The 18620-nt window shown below is 40.7% G+C and overlaps 1 protein-coding gene across 1 annotated transcript; it reads left to right on the forward strand.

The window, feature by feature from the left end:
* Positions 1 to 601: 601 nt before the first annotated feature.
* klhl24a (kelch-like family member 24a) lies at positions 602 to 16056 on the forward strand. The gene is made up of 8 exons (XM_054625547.1): positions 602 to 829; positions 2247 to 2365; positions 2461 to 3305; positions 5237 to 5421; positions 9064 to 9182; positions 14170 to 14358; positions 15458 to 15646; positions 15749 to 16056. Exons 2-8 carry the CDS (start codon positions 2291 to 2293, stop codon positions 15947 to 15949), a joined length of 1803 nt encoding a protein of 600 aa, XP_054481522.1. The 5' UTR covers positions 602 to 829; positions 2247 to 2290; the 3' UTR covers positions 15950 to 16056.
* The last annotated feature ends 2564 nt before the right edge of the window (positions 16057 to 18620 follow it).

Here is an 18620-nt window from a genome sequence, read left to right on the forward strand (position 1 = left end):
CATTCTTTGTTCCAACTGGGCTCCTCCCACCTCCTCACCTGAAAAAAAACACAAAACATTGCGTGCCTCGTTTCGTCCTGTTTATTTCCACGTGTCCTCGGTATCACCTTACAGCTGTGTTTTTGTCAGGCACATACACTTTTCATGTTTTTTTTTGCCGTTGTGTCGCATATAAACGTCCGTGGGGTTGGTATTTTATACACATACTATTAATAATGTGTATTTAATGACGTTTATCTCCACTATGTATGGTTAATACCAACGTACTAACCGTCCTCTACGTGTGTGTATCGTGTATATAAGTTGCGCCACAACACTGGTATTGTTCTGCGAGTATTGCTCAACCGCTGTAACTTCTTGTTATGAACTTTTTTTCTCCCCTAAAAGTTTGTTTGCAAACAAAGGACAGCCACGTGGAGACCCAGTGGCGCTCGGGAAGTGTTGTTTCTCATTGGGCGAAACGTGTGCGACAACTATCCTTTTGAACTCCATTGCCCATGATGCACCAGCCGCCCCAGCTGAGTGGGTGCAGTGGGATGGATTTTTTTTTTTTTTTTTTTTCGCCTGACAAGTATATATGGATTCTGTGTTTACTGTTAGCGAGTTAGAGCTCTCTGTTTTTGCCCTCACCTAAAAGTCAAAATGTCCCGGCTGTATAACAGCCTACTTTGCTTGCCATAACTAATCGAGGGCAGAAATTATTTAAAAAAAAAAAATAACTATTGATAAACTATTTCAGATACAGATTTATTTTCCTCCATACTTTTTTTTGTTTTGTTTTGCCCACCGTAAGTGAAGAGGAAGCTTCATCTGGAAACGTCTGCGTAAGGTAACACGCTCTATCTATAACAAAGGATGTCGTTATTGAGTTCATGAGATCTGGATTTATCATAACGTATTGCTTTCCTTTTGGATTTGTCACAATATGTTGAGTTAAGTTAGTGTTTATTTTAGTATGTGGTCGAGGGCTACCGGTCGGCAAGAGGCGAGTCTTTTTTTTTGTCAAATTCACCGAAACTACAGTGTTTTCTGTTCTTGTAGTTACCTGGCAACACTTATCACACATACATTTAACGGGATTGTCTGCAATGAATACTAAAATAGAGGGATATTGTGCCATTTCATTTGATTTTTTTTAAAAAAAAAAATAGCAACAACACAATAACAACAACGTACGCATGTGCATTCATTATTATCTCTTAAGCCTCTGGCAATTTCAACTTCACTGTATTTCACCTGGATAACAACAACAACAAGTGAAGACAATTCAAACATAACGCAGTCAAATCTGCTAATATTTCACGTTATGTTTTGTTTATATATATATTTTACTACAGTAATAATACCCCTATTAAGGTATTAGACACAAAGTAAATGCCTCTGCGTCAGACACCTTTGGCTAAACCTGTCCTCTGGGTTTCATGACTTCAAGGAGGTGCTGCTGCAGGCTAATAACGCACGTGAATAGGTTGAGTCTGCCGAGCCAAAGTTAAAAATAACCTGAGATAAAATGACCTCACTGGAGGAAAAGGCCCGACTTGCTGGCAACTTTAACACAAACAGTATGGCCATAGATAAAAGAGTTCCATGTTTGATATGATCCCTTCAAGAACGTCAGAGTTTTCTGTCCTTAATACACACACATTGTCTTTGTCGACCTCATGGAGAACCATCGTTGTTTGCCTTAAATACACAAATGTCTAAAGACTTAAATTAAACAGTGACTATGACTCAAGGTTATCAGTTCCACTGACTTTGCACTTGCTGTTCAAACAATGATTATGTGCTGTCTGACAGCACTACTTCCTGACTGTTTCAAAACAACTTGACTGAAATGTAGGGTTGGCGCTCCTACCACCAACCTCCCTCCCGCCTGTTTCTCTTTGTTGCCATCCATCTCATGCAGTTCATTGTGCTGCAGGGCACAACTGTTTGGCAGCAGTGATGAACTAGAGTAACTGTCAAGCAGGTGTCATATCTTAAAGCTACTTTTCTTAAAACCATGATGCAAGATATATTTAGCAGTACCTCATGTGTTTTTCTCTTACACATGCTTTGTGGCTTTGCTCTGTGAGTGTATTGTTTGTCTGTGGTGAATGTTCTCAATTTGTACTACAGTGATCCAGTTAGGTTGCTGGCTATCCCCTCCAAACTATCAGATAGGATGCCATGATAATGTGATATATATAATGGAAACGTTTTTTTGTTGTTGTAATGAAACTGAACTGCCTGCTCTCCATCCTCAGGTCACCCTAAAGTTTAGAGTAGGTCTACGTTGAAGGTGGCAGACATGGTGTTGATTCTGGGCAGAAGGATGAACAGGGAGGAATCTGGGATCAGAGACTCGCCAGCTGTCAAACGAAAGGTGCTCTTAAGCGCTTTCCATCTTGCATCTTTTGTCTCGACTGACTTAAGTCACACATCGTAAACAACCCTTAATACACGTTGTTGTCTCCTAAGGTGTTCGAGGTTGACTCCAAAACCTTAGCCAGCCAGGATGTCTTGGACTTCTTTTCCGGCGCATCCCACTCAGAGGGCATCCTGCAGGTATTCAACGAGTTTCGCGACTGCCGTCTGTTCACCGATGTTGTCATCAGCGTGCAGGGTCGCGAGTTCCCCTGCCATCGCGCTGTGCTTTCTGCCTGCTCATCCTACTTCAGAGCCATGTTCTGCAACGATCACCGCGAGAGCCGCGAGATGCTGGTGGAGATCAACGGCATCCTGGCCGAGGCGATGGAGTCTTTCCTCACCTATGTCTACACCGGCCGCGCCAAGATCACCACAGAGAATGTCCAGTTCCTATTCGAGACTTCCAGCCTCTTCCAGATCTACACACTGCGTGACGCCTGTGCCAAGTTCCTGGAGGACCAGCTGGACCCTTGCAACTGCCTGGGCATCCAGCGCTTCGCAGAGGCCCATGCCCTGAAGCAGCTGGCCAGCCGCTGCCGCAGTTACGCCCTGGCCAACTTCTCAGAGGTGGCTCAGCATGAGGAGTTCATCGGCCTACGCAAAGAAGAGCTGGAAGAGTACACCGGCAGTGATGAGCTGTCCATCGGTAAGGAGGAGGTGGTGTTCGAGGCGGTGATGAGATGGGTGTACCACAATGTGGAGCAGAGAAAGCCCATGCTTAAGGCCCTGCTGCACAATGTGCGCCTGCCTCTTTTGCACCCCAACTACTTTGTCCAGACGGTGGAGGGGGACCAGCTCATCCAGAATGCCCCAGAGTGCTACCAGCTTCTCCACGAGGCAAGACGCTACCACGTGCTCGGAAACGAAATGATGTCACCCAGAACTCGTCCTCGCAGGTAACTAAAATGTTGACTGATTAGTTATGAGGAAGGCGGCAAATCATCTAATAGATGTTATCTTCAAAAGGAAACAAACCGTCATTATCGGTCCGTATATCCTGTCACAACAATTTTTTTGGCTTGCGAAAGTAGTATGACCTATTAGTCTGATTTAGATAATTGAATTATATGCTGTTGTACAGTCACATGAGCAATGAATAATTGTTATATCAGCTTTGCTATGCACCAGTTCTTTTCTAGTGCATAACAAAAAATATTTATTTTTTCTTTTCTGACAGCCGATTTGTCTTGTTGGGTTACAATCACCTATTACACTGCAATGACAGAGATGACAGTGAGTCTTTCAAGCAGTTAATTGATCTTTAACCCCGCATTGTATAGCTTAAGTTTACAGCTCACGCATGAACTTGGTGCTCCTGGCAGTGTGTTGTTGCGTATGTGTGTGTGCGTGAGAGAGATAGGGAGTGTTAGTGTACTAGTCTGTACTAAACGGACAAGTGTGTGTCATTGACTCAGCAGTGTTTTGTAGACCTATTTTGAAATGGAAATGATAATGAGGGAGGCAGGGCATGTTCCTACACAGACCGGTTGGCTGGAAAGAAAAAAATGATGAAAAACATGATGTGATGCAAGTAATGGCAATCATGAAATGTTGAGTCTTGTTACCATACCGGCCGTGTAGTTCACCTTGCTGATGTGTTCCGGTTCTGAGCGTCTGCACCTGTTCACTTTTTTAACCTATTTCCAAATGTTTTTTTATTTCCTGTGTTTTTTTCTTTCTTTGAAGAGTGTCAACTTGGATGGGACAATGTAGTGTTTGATTAAGAACAAAAGCGTAAAAATGAGATACAAAACCGGCCATATGGAAGCCTGCTGTACAACACACAGTGCGCCTGCCTTTGTGTGTCAGTCAACTGACAACAGTGCCGGTTGTCAGTTATTAAGGCTGTGAGGCGTGTATTTCAGGTGTATTGTGTCAGTATCCAGGCAGATCTGTCCGGATTAGCAAACCAATCAAATAGTCAGCTTTGTTTGCCCTGAGGGCCGAATCCGCTCCTGCTCAAAACAGATGCGTGGTTCTCCCCTTTCTGTGTGTACATTTACCCGTTTTTTTTTTCTCTTTGGAAGCCTCTAGAATATAATTAATCACAAACACAAACATAAAGCTATAATGCTCCTGGGCTTGTCTGTCTCATGTATACAAGCACATGAAACAGCCCAGATCTCCCACCTGGATCTGACCTGTATCATATATATACTTAGTAAACAGACAGAGAAATGTGGGGAAAAGTGCAAAGAAACACATTTGTGTCCAGTTTACATTGATATCCAGAATGTACTTGATTTATTAGATTTTTTTTTTTTTTTTTTTACAGATAAACCACTAGTAGTGTCTATCCTGCATCAGTATTTTATAGTTGCACAATAAGAATAAAAGCTGTAGTTAATTAGCTCACCCTGGGAAATGCGGTCATACCCACGGCATGTGTTGAACAGCCAAATAGGAAAGCTTTGTGAACATGGAAATTCAAGTCAAACCTCAAGTGTGTTTTTGTTGTATTGATTGATACTATCATTGTAAAATGAACTTTGCCTTTAAGATAAGTGAAGCCATTTCTGTAGAAACCACTACTCTGTTCCTGCCCTGGCACAAATTTCTGCCCTCTGTAATTAGAAATCCCTCAAAGCGTTGACATGTGTTTGTTTATATGACTTCAGAACCTTTTGTATAGACCTACAGATATAGTGTGTTTTAATTTGATACCATGCCTGCATTCTCTTCATTCTTGTAAGGAGCCTTTTAATTCTCACAACAGCTTCAGCTGTGTTGTTATTTCCATTCCATCTCTACATTTTTCCATGTCTTTACCTCATGCCTTATCTTGTCCGCTCCCCCTTTTTTTTTTTTTTTTTTTTTTTTTTTACAGGTCGACTGGCTTTTCTGAGGTGATTGTGGTGGTGGGGGGTTGTGAGAGAATCGGGGGCTTCAACCTGCCCTACACTGAGTGCTATGATCCAGTCACAGGAGAGTGGAAATCACTGGCCAAACTACCTGAGTTCACCAAGTCAGAATATGCTGTCTGCGCCCTCCGCAATGACATTCTGGTGTCAGGTAAGACCCAGCAACATTGTATTTTCCGAACTTTTATTTTCCCTACTTATTATTCAATCAATGACTAGTTGTTTTTTTGCTATTTCAAGAAAACCCTTTTGGCTGTTGGAAATTCAGAATAGCTTGTAACTTTAAATCTGAAGTCAATTTCCAGCCGTGGCACAAGTACTATTACACCAACTTTTTAAATGGTTATACTCAGTGTGATAAATAAATAAATAAATTCACAAGTACACTCAGGGACGTGATCAGTGCGTTTCTTGGCCTCTCTTGCCATCTAATCCCCTAGTGGAGTGGCAGGAAAAGGCCATGATGGCTGTGTGCCCAGTGTTATTTTTACAGCGACAGCCTGCCTGAGTCGAAGGAAAATATGAGATCAACATCTGGCCTTCACTGGCCAGTTCAGGCCCTCTCTCTCGCTATTGGCCAATCATCTGAATCACAACCTTTTTCAACGGTTCAGCAGCTTTCTAGGATATTCTGTAAGCAGCAATCTAACATCCCTTTCAGATTTTAGACTCCACCAATATGTTGTGATGTGATTAGCTTGGTATAAACCGAAATCTGAGATATCATTACACTCATTGCCTCTGGGGAATGCTGCTGCATTTATGGAACATAGCATGGGCCAAGTGTGGCGTAAACCTCCTTTGGTGAAAAAAAAGATGTAGATAAAACAACATATTAGTATCACATCTTTCATCTTAACTGATGAGGTCCGGGTAAAGGTAGTTGCTGCAGCCAAACATTGATATAAACATGTGTGCTGCGTACAAGCTGCAGTTCTTATATGGTTCTTAGATGGAGGGCATGGAGGTGGAGCGTTTTCCTACTTTTTTGGGGAAATTTTTATTCTAAGAATATTCATTGACAGAAGTCCAAATGTGCCTGAAGGGACTGCTTATGCTCCAACATGTTGGAGAGATGCAAAACATTACTTGACTAAACGGCAGTTGAATGATATAGGGAAGATAAAAAGGGAAGAAGGGGATTTAGAGAAATAAAAACGAGGTTCCCCCTTCAGCAAAGACTGTGCAGTGTTTTTCTTTTTATGCTCTCACTGTGCCAAGTCCTCACGTGTTCGCGATCGTTCTTCCCTTTAAGCGCTGCCTGAAAATGTCAACATCTCCCTCCCCCTCGTCTTTCTGTCTCACCCACATTCATACAGTCTCCAGTCTCTAGCACAGCTGCAGTTAGCTGTGGTCTTGAATAGGATGTGGCTCAATTGAGTATAGAAAATCTCTTAAGGAAGCGACATGGACTTTGGCAACAACTGACTTTCTCACCTCCATAGCATTGTGATCAGCTTTTTTGTCAGACCCACAGTGAGCATGTTTTGAGTTCAGGAGTACATGAGTCTCTTTGCTACTAGGGTTGTCACAATACTTGAATATCTAACTTGGATACAACACCTTGAAGGTATCGATATTCAATACTATTTTTAATACCATAGGGTAAAATTTACTCAACAATTAAGGCATAAAGATTTGATTTTATTAAAGAATAAATAGCAGTGCGTGTGTCAACTCACTGCCGGAGAGAAGAGAGAACGGAAAGCTCAGCTGGTACCCTTCTATCAATACCGCCGAAAAATAAGTATTGATATAGTTTCAAATATTCCTCATCGATATGTTTCCATATATTGTTATTTTTGACAACACGCTTTGAATTGCAATTGGATTATTTGTTAACACACATGAACTTGCCTCACTCATTACGGCGGGGTCTATGTCATAGTCACAAGCAGCCTGAGTTCTAGTTGCCTTCTCAGACAACAGGAATGTTGTAACACACTGAACTAGATAATCTGCATCAGCAATGAAACTGCATATAACTGTAAGCAATGCATAACTCTCAGAAAGCTGTCATATTGGGACATTCCAAAGGCACTGCCTTTTGTTCCCTAAGAGCACTGATTTGTAGCAGTGGTCCTCCCCGTCTGAGCCAGTGGGACAGTTCTGGTGAGAAAAGTACGCCTTTTAAAGGTAATAGTTCTTTTAAATAGCTCTTTAGGTTCGCAAGGCACTCTTTTAAATGGTTTGTCCAACTTGTTTCCTACATGCCTGAGGGGCAGCAGACTGTCTGGCTCTTTGACTATCCAGCTGATTATCGAGCAGACACGTACTACGACTAACTTCCTTCAGTTGTCCCCTTTAGTCCGTGTGCTACAGTCTAATTTAAAATGACTGAACATTTTTTACATAATTTTACCCATGTAAAGCCACTGGTTTATTGAAATATATGACCTTTCAAATAGGTGATTTAATTTTCATTAGGATGAAACATGAGCCTAATAGCTTTACCCAGTACCACCTGTCTGGTCTGTCTTTTAGCTAGCTTACAATACAGAAAAGAAGTCCTGCTTTGTTTGCATGTGAATGCAGAAGAGGTCTGGAGACCTTTTTTTTACACTGGCAGTTTTCTTTATCTGTTATCGTTGATCCATATAACCACCCCCTTGTGTTCTGTAGAAAGAAAACATCCAACAGCAAATTGCAGGCACTAGCACAACAAAGTGTAATTTAATAAGAAATTGTTTTATATCAGGTTGTCAAAATAGGAAACTGCTAATGCCTGAAAACACCTTATTTTGAGGGCAGGAGTGTCCTTATTAATTTTCATAATCTGTATTTTATTAACTGACACGGAATGTCACCGTGAGTTTATGTGCTTGAATCCTGTTCATATCCTTGTTACACCCATGCTCCAAGTCATACTTCTTCTGAACCTACTGTTGGATAAAAGCCTAAAAAGATAATGTTACATTTTCCCTTATAAACCAAAATTTGACACAGTTTTGGTTCCTTTTGATGGTTAACTTACATTTTATCAGGTCTTTGTCTATTCTCCTTCCTAAAAAGTTAGCTTGTGCTGCCCATTGTAGTCTTAAAACATTAGTTTGGATTTTCTCTCTCTCTCTCTCTCTCTGTGTGTGTGTGTGTGTGTGTGTGTGTGTGTGTGTGTGTGTGTGTGTGTGTGTGTGTGTGTGTGTGTGTGTGTGTGTGTGTGTGTGTGTGTGTGTGTGTGTGTGTGTGTGTGTGTGTGTGTGTGTGCTGCAAATTTCCTGCAAATTTCCCCGCTGTGGGACTAATAAAGGATTATCTTATCTTATCTTAGTGAGAGAGAGAGAGAGAGAGAGAGAGAGAGAGAGAGAGAGGGAGAGAGATAGTGCACATGTCGGGACATGTTAAAAATGTAATTATTCCCTATAACTTCTTACAATGTAATGTGTGCTCAGAGACAACAGATTTGACACTCAGTTATACTGCAGGAGTAGAAGTCATGCTGTAGCTCTATCAACTGCAAAATATACTTGATTATGGTGTGTTTGCTATAGAAATAATTCAAAAGACGATGGTCAAAGAATATAAGCAAACCTTTTAATTACTCTCGAGACCCAGCTCAGGTTCGATAAGAAACTTACAACTCTGACTCAGTTAGAAGATACATAAACACAAAGCTGGCTGTACACTGACAGCAGCTCCGGTTTATTTTTAAACTTTTCATTTATAACAGATCAACTCAATGAAAAGCGACAGCAATAGCAATCTGAGTTGTCTACTGCTAAATATATTTTGCCCAAAATTGTCTTAACTATTGTCTCGAATATGAACTGTCGTTCGGCATGTTTGTCCCTTTTAGGTGGCCGTATCAACAGCAGGGACGTGTGGATGTATAACTCCCAGCTCAACCTCTGGATCAGAGTGGCTTCTCTCAACAAAGGCCGCTGGAGACACAAGATGGGCGTCCTTCTGGGCAAGGTGAGAAGGCAGCATCAAGGATCTGTGCATCTGCATCGGGGTACATGGTTACCCCATAGTAGATGCCTTTGATGTATGAGTTGATTTATGTTCAGTGCCAGATACCACTCATTGATAGCACCCCCACAACTCTAGATATGTATATAGAGCGACTATAGGAGAAATCACAAGCTGGCCAGGTACAGTTTAGGTGGCCTGCACAAGGTATCTTGCAGCCACCAAAGCCCAGGCACGTGGTTACATTTTTAAAGAATGTAACTACACTCCAGCTACTGATGCTACATGCGTGGCTCTGTTGCTACGCCACAAGTATAAATCCAGCACATACACTTTCAATGAAGCAACAGTTTGGTGTCCCAGGAATGTCTGCTTATCAGTTATCCTCTATGTTGGTCTACGAAGGCAACTTGTGATTAGGAGCCATATCATATAATTATTGTGTGTGACACATCCTTTTGTTGCCCCAGGGTTTGTAAACGGCTGGTGCCAGCTCGTCTCGAACATCTTGGATATATACGCGTAGATACAACAGAGAGAAGGAAGTTTGTCTTTATTTTAAAGCAGCATATAAACTCGTTCCTTAGCTACTGGAACAGTGCAGCTGATTAACTTATTACATACCCAACACATGGAAAATACTTTACTCCTCGATCACTGCCTCTACTCTTGAGCTGTTACTATTTACAGTCTCTAGTAAGGCCAGGTGAACATTCTTGTTTGAGGGCAATAGGAGTTTAATGGACTTGTGCCAGCACTTCACACTTCCAAGTTAAGGACTAGCTCAGTCCACTTGAAGGAGGGAGAGCAAAAACAGAGATGACTCAGCGAAAACACCACTGACAAACTCAAGTGTGTGCTTTAGAGATCATGTGTATAAGTACCCACGTTTGGTAGGTACAAGTACAAGTGTTCTTGGAAAGCTTTGGGCTAAAACAGTGCTTTATTTACTTTTGTGAGGAATGGCTTTAATCATCTGCTGCAATTCTGAAAAACATTTAATTTTTTCGAACTCTGCTAGTGGCCAATCTGTTTTGGATTTTCTATGCTTGTCAAACAAGAACCAAAATGCTTAGTTGCCTTGCCACAGAAACAACAAACACACATGCATGCAGTCAAACTACACAGAGGTCCTCCCCAACAGTGAGGTAATCAGCTGGAGGGTCTCACTCTGGCTATAAAAGTCAGTAATTAATCCAAAGTGAGTCATGTATGGTGAAAACGAGATGGACCGGGGTGGTCATTAACCTTGACTCTGAAAGTTACAGAACAATAATACTATACTTGCCCTGCTAACTTAGAGGTGAAACTGGTCAGGAATCACACACAACATATAAGCAGTGATACGTATATAGTGCTACATGGTATAGGCATGAACAAAGGTTTTGTGTTTCTTGAAAACCTGTTATCTCTGGTGCCTCTTTGTCTCATCAACTATTACCTTAGAAATTAGTTGTCTGTGGTTTTTATCCGATTTCATTTCCTCATATCTTTTTTCAGATAGGTTGATGCTTTTTGTAATGTTTTCATTCCAGATTATTTCCTGCCATCTCAAAAACATACAGTATCTGTCTCTTTTAAGATCTATCTCTGTGTTGTTGTTTTTCTCAAATTTCCTCAGAATTCAGTTCCCCCTCCCCTTCAGTCATTTCCTCATTCTCCCTGTAATTTCCCCCTTTGATGAGCAGCAAGGCTGAGTTCAGTAAGCAAGACTGTGTAATAAGCATGCGTGCACGTTCATGCTTATGTGCAAAGACCTCAACACTGACTCCCATTAACTCACTATTCAAACAATTTGCATATTTAGTTGACAAATTAAATAACTTTTCACTTGCACGCCCACATTTGTGTAGCTATACTTGTGCAGACCTTTCCTTTTACTACACACATTCACTAAGACCCTGCCACAACATTAAGTCTTAACTTCTCAAGCTGGATCTTTCAGGGATAGAAGTACAAGAACAAACACACACACTTCTCTGTGTCCTGTATTCTTTGATGTCCTGTTGCTCTGGTCCTGTTTCCTTATGGTAGAAGCAGAATTAGGTCACCAGTTGTTTTCCTCTCCCTGTTTTGGCTGCACTTGGTGACGGCTGTTCTCATCTATCATAATGTTTCCCCCTCTATCTCTTTCTTTGTCTCTCTCACATTTTGTCTCTCTCTCTCTTTCTCTATTTTCCTATCTATCTATCTATCTATCTATCTATCTATCTATCTATCTATCTATCTATCTATATATATATATATATATATATATATATATATATATATATATATATATATATATATATATTATATTTCCTCTTGATGTCCTCTGTAATTCTCTCATGTTCAATACTTTCACCTATCTGCTTGTTAAGGACAGTTAATCATTCAGCCCTTGCCAGTGTTTGAACGCGGCCATAAAATAAGCCATGAATGTGCTTGTTTGCTGGTTGGCAAGCGTGTCCTCAGATAGTCATGAATCATGTTTGACATAGTATTTATGTGATTGCCACCTACTTTGAGTCGGTATAGAGAATGTGCTACTATCAACAAGCTAATGCGGAATGCGCCTATATCGATACACTTACACTTTCACGGTGTGTCCAAACCATGTGGGTTTGTTTTATTGAGCGACTGCAGAGTGGTGAGGGCGTAAAGAAAAGATAGATCTAGTGCCCCCCAACCCCCACTCTTTAAACATCGTAATGTCTGGTCAGTTCACCCACAAAATGATAAATACATCTTTTCTTATTAGGGTCCATGTTACTTTTGGTAATCCACAGCCTTCACTTAACAGTTTCTATAGTAGTTCCAATTCACAGAAAGGTTAGGTTAATATCCAAAATAACTAGGACGTTGTATCTGGAAAGACATTACCAGCTGCAACAGCATGTGACTGTTATTGTTTTCACCTTTTGATTTTGATGTGTGAGTCATCTTGGCAAAATGTTTGCCTGGAGACACCTAATGTGGCGGGAACTACAGCAGAAGTGGTTTTGAGTTCTTTGCCAGGTGTCTGTCAGTCTGTCTGTCTGTCTGTCTGTCTGTCTGTCTGTCTGTCTGTCTGTCTGTCTGTCTGTCTGTCTGTCTGTCTGTCTGTCCGTCTGTCTGCCAAGGTGATATTCTCACACTTGTGCAAGATGCAGTCGCAAAACTTTAATGATTATCTTCAGAGCCACACACTTCTCCAATCTTAGCAATTTCACATTTGTTATCAGCTGAATCAACATTACAGTATGAAAATAAACAAATTTCAGTTGGTGTGTGCCCAAAGTCTTATTCTGTGAGTTAGAGTGTGGAAACTGCCCTGACCAACAAAAGGCTACATTTGCCTTTTGTTGTCATTTAAAATACAGAGACAACAATATTTTTGAGATGTTAGAGGAAGAGTGAACAAGTTCATGAAGGTTTTTGTCCTCTGTTTTAACTTGTCAGTTAAAAAAGGAGGTAGTACTATCAGTTAGCCCAGGTGTTGAATGCAAATAGCTGCATCCACATCCATCTTTATGTTCCCCATTTTTCCCTCCAACTTTCTTTGTGTCTTTGTTTCTCTTTTTTCACCTCCCCCCCCCCCCTCTCTCTCTCTCTTCTGTTCTTGTTTATGCTTCAGAATTTGTAGAGAGACAGGAACAGCCCGAAGGTTTTCTGTTTCATAAGACCAGTCTGTTGATGAGCAATGCTGTGTTCATATAACCAGTAATGTATTCTTGACACGTGATCTCCTTCCAGCTAATGAGGAAATAGAAGTTTACCATAAATCTCTACCTTACACCAGCATTTTAACCCTCTGCATTCCTCACGTTCCCAATTTTTCTTTCTTATTTTGACATTCATTACGCTCCAGGAGGGTAGTATGTGTAACCAGTGTGCATATCTTATGTCAACAAAATTATCCAGTTGATAATGCTTTAGCTTTCATCTGCTGCAATTCATTCAAGGTTTATGTTCTTGTTATTGTTAGTGGGTCAGATTAAATTATCAAGAAAATAGCGTGGGACAGCATTTAATTAAATAACTTGGACATCAAATTTATTGACTAATAATAGTATTTTAAATTGTAAATTATAATGGGAATTAACAGATTTTGATAATATTAGATTAGAAAGGTCTATTATTCCCCAATGGGGACACTCATCTGTCGCCAAATCAAGTCATACAGACAAACAACATAGGCATTACATTCACAGTACATAACTATTAAATAAAACCATAAAGAGCCACTTCAGGGATGATTAACAGCTGAAAGATGCTACATCGAAAGACCACATCTAAAAGTGTTCATTAAAACAAAACACACTGAGGACTGTTTTTAATTTGGCACATGTTCTCTTTTCTACAGTGACCTCAAGTGAGTCTGGGGTAAAGCCAATCACTTAGCCAGCCTTTGTGATCATCTCATTGATCCTGTTTTTAGTCACGTGAAGTGATGCTAACCCCCAGCAGAGCACAGCATAACAGAGGACACCACCTAAGATTTCCTGATAAAAAAACATGAACAAGCTTCTTGCTGATATCAAAGGATCCAAGCTTCCTTACAAAAAAATTTCTAGACTGACACCCTCTTGAATACAAAACCAGTGTTCTTTTTCCAGTTTAATCTGCTGTCTAGTAAAAACGGGATTCCCCTGCAGGGATCCAGAGCCGTGTTCACAGGTATAAGAACAGAGAGAAAAGAGACAATGGTGCTTGTTCACATCAGTACGTCATCTTTCCCCTGCACCCGATAGACTGGTTCTCTAAGTACTGACGAAGGAACTATTGTTCATTCTCATAAACTAGTGAGCTTGAATACAAACATGTCTCTTACAGTGAATGTGTATGTGTTTGTGTGTACATGGTGTATGTGGAAAAGTATAAATCACACCTAAACATAATTCATTACTTCCCTTACTCTTAATTTCATAATCTTGCTCTGTGTAAAATGTTTGTGCAGCACATCAGTTGTTCCAAGGTGGTTATCTCAACTCCTCCTCTAATCCAAATATGTTTGTGTGTGTGTCCTTAGGTCTACGCTGTAGGTGGCTATGATGGGCAGACCCGCCTGAGCAGTGCAGAGTGCTATGACTCCTTCTCTAACCGCTGGACAGAGGTGGCTCCCATGAAAGAGGCAGTCAGCTCTCCGGCCGTGGCCAGCTGTGCTGGCAAGCTCTTTGTCATAGGAGGAGGGCCTGATGACGACACTTGTTCGGACAAGGTGGGAAACAGATGTTGCACCCCAAACCACACATTTAGCACATAGTGATGAACGCTGAGGTGCTTTTTGTCGCCGATAACTAGTTTTCAGTGATTATACCTTAGAGATGCAAGGGATGTGCACAATCTTTTTTTTTCAAAGCAGACTTTTCAGTGGGTTGTCTGAACAATGACTCGACTTGTTGGATTCAACAGAGTATATATTCAATAAATTATAAATTACAAGCTTAAGTTTAATTTAAAAAGCATTTTTTTTAAAGCGCAGCGTAAAATGTAGAATATGTTTCTAGTCTAACCTTCTTAGGAAAAGAAATTGGAAAGATTTATCGTACATGTACAGTATGTGCTAGTTCACAGACTTTGCATGATAAGATATTTTAGATGAATGATAAATGGACATTAAAAGAGCCTAGTTGTGGTCCTTTCTACCGGCAACTGAAAGTTACAGATACTTTATAAAATGCTAAAAAGCTTCCTGAGTCACTTTAACTTAGAGACCAGGACTTAACAGACTACCCTGAAAATCCTGTTTTGATTGACAGCCATGTTGCTGTTAGAAAAACAGGGAAACATTGGCATTCGCTGGAACTCAAACTTCAGTAGAAGCATTTTTTCCTCCATGGAATAGCCGGTATGCTTTGTTTATGTATGTGCAGGCTAGATAACACTAAGCACAGGAAAATAGGCATTCTGATAAGAGTTAACCCAGCATGGCTGACTATTTATGCCTGGGTCTACGTGGCCAAACGGGACTAGAGTTCATACCGGCTCACATTTCTAAGAGCTACTTATCTCTAAAGGAAGCATTCAAATTGATTCTACAGGCCCTTGTCTGTTAGAGTGTGTTGTTCATGTAAGCTGTAGTGAAGAGACAACAGTGTTTGGAAGGAGGCTATTTTAAATAGATGTGGGTGAGAGAATGCTTGGATTGTATGCAAAACCACACAGAGTGAAGCTTAAGTCAGCCCCCAGAACAGTCAGTATAAAGAGTGAACATATTTTTTCTATTCAACCACAGTTTCCCCACCACATGGATTCTATTGTCTTCTTTCTTCTACTACAATAAATCACAACTAACTACATGTAACTGTCTGTCACAGGTTCAGTGCTACGATCCAGAGACGGACACTTGGTTGTTGCGGGCCAACATCCCCATCGCCAAGCGCTGTATCACGGCAGTGTCCCTCAACAACATGATCTATGTTTGCGGCGGTCTCACCAAGTCCATATTCTGCTACGACCCCGCAGAGGACTACTGGTTACATGTGGTTCACACCTTTAACAGACAGGTATTAGGATAAATGCAGATCATTTGAAGATAAGGCTTTTTGAATACACCTGCAAGAACCCTCTGAAGCTGCAGTCTCTAATTTCTGTCTCTCTTCCTGCAGGAGAGCTGTGGTATGTCAGTGTGCAATGGCAAGATCTTCATCCTTGGTGGAAGAGGGGAAAATGGCGAAGCAACAGACACCATCCTGTGTTACGACCCGTCAACAGGCATCATCACGGGAGTGGCAGCCATGCCGCGGCCAATCTCCTACCATGGCTGTGTAACCATCCACCGCTACAATGACAAATACCACAGGCCCTGACCATGAACAAGCACACACACACACACACACACACACACACACACACACACACACACACACACACACACACACACACACACACACACACACACACACACACACACACACACAACACTCAAGAACTTAAAATCTCTTTGAAAACTTAAGCTCTTCAAGTTCACCCCACGCACAACACAAACACAATCACACACTTCTTTATCACAGGCACATAAAGTTGCTCAGTCAAACAGTAGCTGAGCTAATTTATTTCCTCACAGCATGATGTAGCAATACTCATCTTGGTGCTGTGAATCATTTGCTGTTGATAACCTTAGTTATTGTCCTTCTGTGGAAATCGGGTTGATAATTGTCTGTAACCTGAGCTCAAGTGGAGTCTGATTAAAGTGGCGGCTGTGCCTTGCACTAGCAGTAACTGCAAAAGGTTGGGAAGGTATTGTTCATACATGACCGAAGAAAACAAACTGATTACGATAATGGTAAATTAAATGGAATAGAAATCTGTTATTGAAATTGTCATTGGCGTATAAATATAAATTGGAGATTTATTTTTAACATTAGGATCACATATCTGTGGTAACAATATTCTAATCTCATGGTTCACTTACGTAGCTTTTCACAGAGCTGTCAACCATATCCAATTTGTTGTAAGAGTTAATACTACCTGGAAGGGCTAAAACTCTTAATAACATTATTGAGTTTTAATAATTCATTTTATAACGATAGCGATCACAAGCAGGTAATCAGTTTTTAACTTAACTTCCCAACACTGTGCTTTTATTACCGTGCAAAGTAACCTCACCCTAAGATCTAGGTTGCTGATGAGCTGAAATGAACTCAGATAGTGCTGATGAACAAGAACAATCCCATAGGACAAAAAAAAAAGTTCAAAAACGCAGGTACAAGAATGAGCCAAGAATGACCTGCAAATAGAAGAACAATGGTATGAATCTATTTATAACTGACAGATGAGTGACCAAGTGAGATATCCAACATTATACCAAATGCACTCCATGCCGATACGTACATACAGCACTGGTAAAGAACATTAAAAAAGTACTGTCCTCCGTTTTTGAAACTCTTTTCATTAATACTAAAAATGACCTTTTAGAAATGTGGTAAACAGTCAGCCAGCTGTTCTGCCCCAGTTCCAGTGGTTATAAGTTGCTCTCACCCGTTGACCTTGAGCAGGGTTAAGAGAAGAGAGAAAGAGCGGAGGCTGTACCAAAATATTGGAATATAGCCACTTTTTGCTCTCCCCTCATTTCCCTTTTTTCCCACATCTCTCCACATATCCCATACTTCCACTTCCCGTGTGCATATCCCTTTTCCATCCTCCAGCTGTGTCATCACCTCACATTTCTGTCTCCTTTTGAGCTTTATTTTTGCTCCACTTAATTATTGATATTATGCTCATTATTGTGACTTGTTTTTAAGTTATACTTGTTTGTTCTTTTTTTACAGTTGGATGTTTACTGTATTTAAAGTAGCTTTAGTGTGTCTGTTTCATATCAATGTTGGATCATTGGTGTACTGGGCTTGTGGGTGGTTTTGTAGATGTGAGAAGCCTTTGGAGATCAAACTCGAAGACTGCTCTGAATAAGTGTTGTGCATGTATGTTATGTATGTGTGTGACTTTCACGACTCGGTCTGGATGTGTCAGCGACAAGGAGGTTTATCATGGACTTCCACTGCGAGCATTGCACAGCTGTTAACTTCTGATAACACAGGTTAAGACGCTGATGATGGCACCTCTCACCTGTACACTTACGTGTAACGATGTAACTCGGGGTAACCGTAGATACCTCCAGATGTGCGTGTGTGTTTATTGGTCAACTAAGGTGGTGTGTGTAGCAGTGCTACACCTCTGACAGAGGGAGTTTGGAGTTCTGAATGACAAGGATTTTGGATGACGTGGCTCATGGTCAGTAAAAGTCACATTTTACTACAGTAGGCGTTAATAGACGATATATATTGCTGTGAATATAACTTTTTAATATGTTTTCTTTGTTTAACTTAAATGTAAATGTATCTCTTTCTTGGTTGCATATTGAGTTTTCTGTAACTGAGAGCCCCAATTGTGCACTTTGACAGAATCCTGTTAAATGTAAAATTATATGACGATTTCCTTTCCTTTTTTTTTTTTACTGTATCAGTAAATGTTCTTTGCTTTAATGTGACGTATGGACGAGACAGTCCTCCTGTCAGCTCCTCCTGTTGGCCTCTACCTGCTATGCCTTTGATATTCTAACAAAAAAGAGAACAATGTCAAAGAGAGTTTGTGCTTTCTGTTTTTAAAAAAAATACACAGCATGAGCACATCAGTTGAAGTGCTTCCGTCTGTCAGTCACAATGACAAAAACAGGTGGGGGTATTTCAGCCTAAACCATCCCCCAGGCGTTTTCTCCGAAGGATGAGTTCTTGGTCAGGACTTCAACAGAAGTACAGGCTGAAAAGAAAACATCCTAAGGCCCACTTAAGGTTAACTCAGGAGGCCAAAAAGAGGAGGATCAGGGGCAAGAATGTGGTAAAGCAAAAAATGAGAGAGAGAGAGAATTTGAGTGTGTGCGTCTGTGATTTCACTGAGTATTTACACATAACATTGTTATGTTGATTTTTCAATTTTCATTTTTAGATATGTAGAGGCCTTCATACATTGTTTGCATTGATAAGA

The sequence above is a fragment of the Anoplopoma fimbria genome, chromosome 3 (assembly GCF_027596085.1).
Source record: "Anoplopoma fimbria isolate UVic2021 breed Golden Eagle Sablefish chromosome 3, Afim_UVic_2022, whole genome shotgun sequence".
NCBI classification, from domain to species: Eukaryota; Metazoa; Chordata; class Actinopteri; order Perciformes; family Anoplopomatidae; genus Anoplopoma; species Anoplopoma fimbria.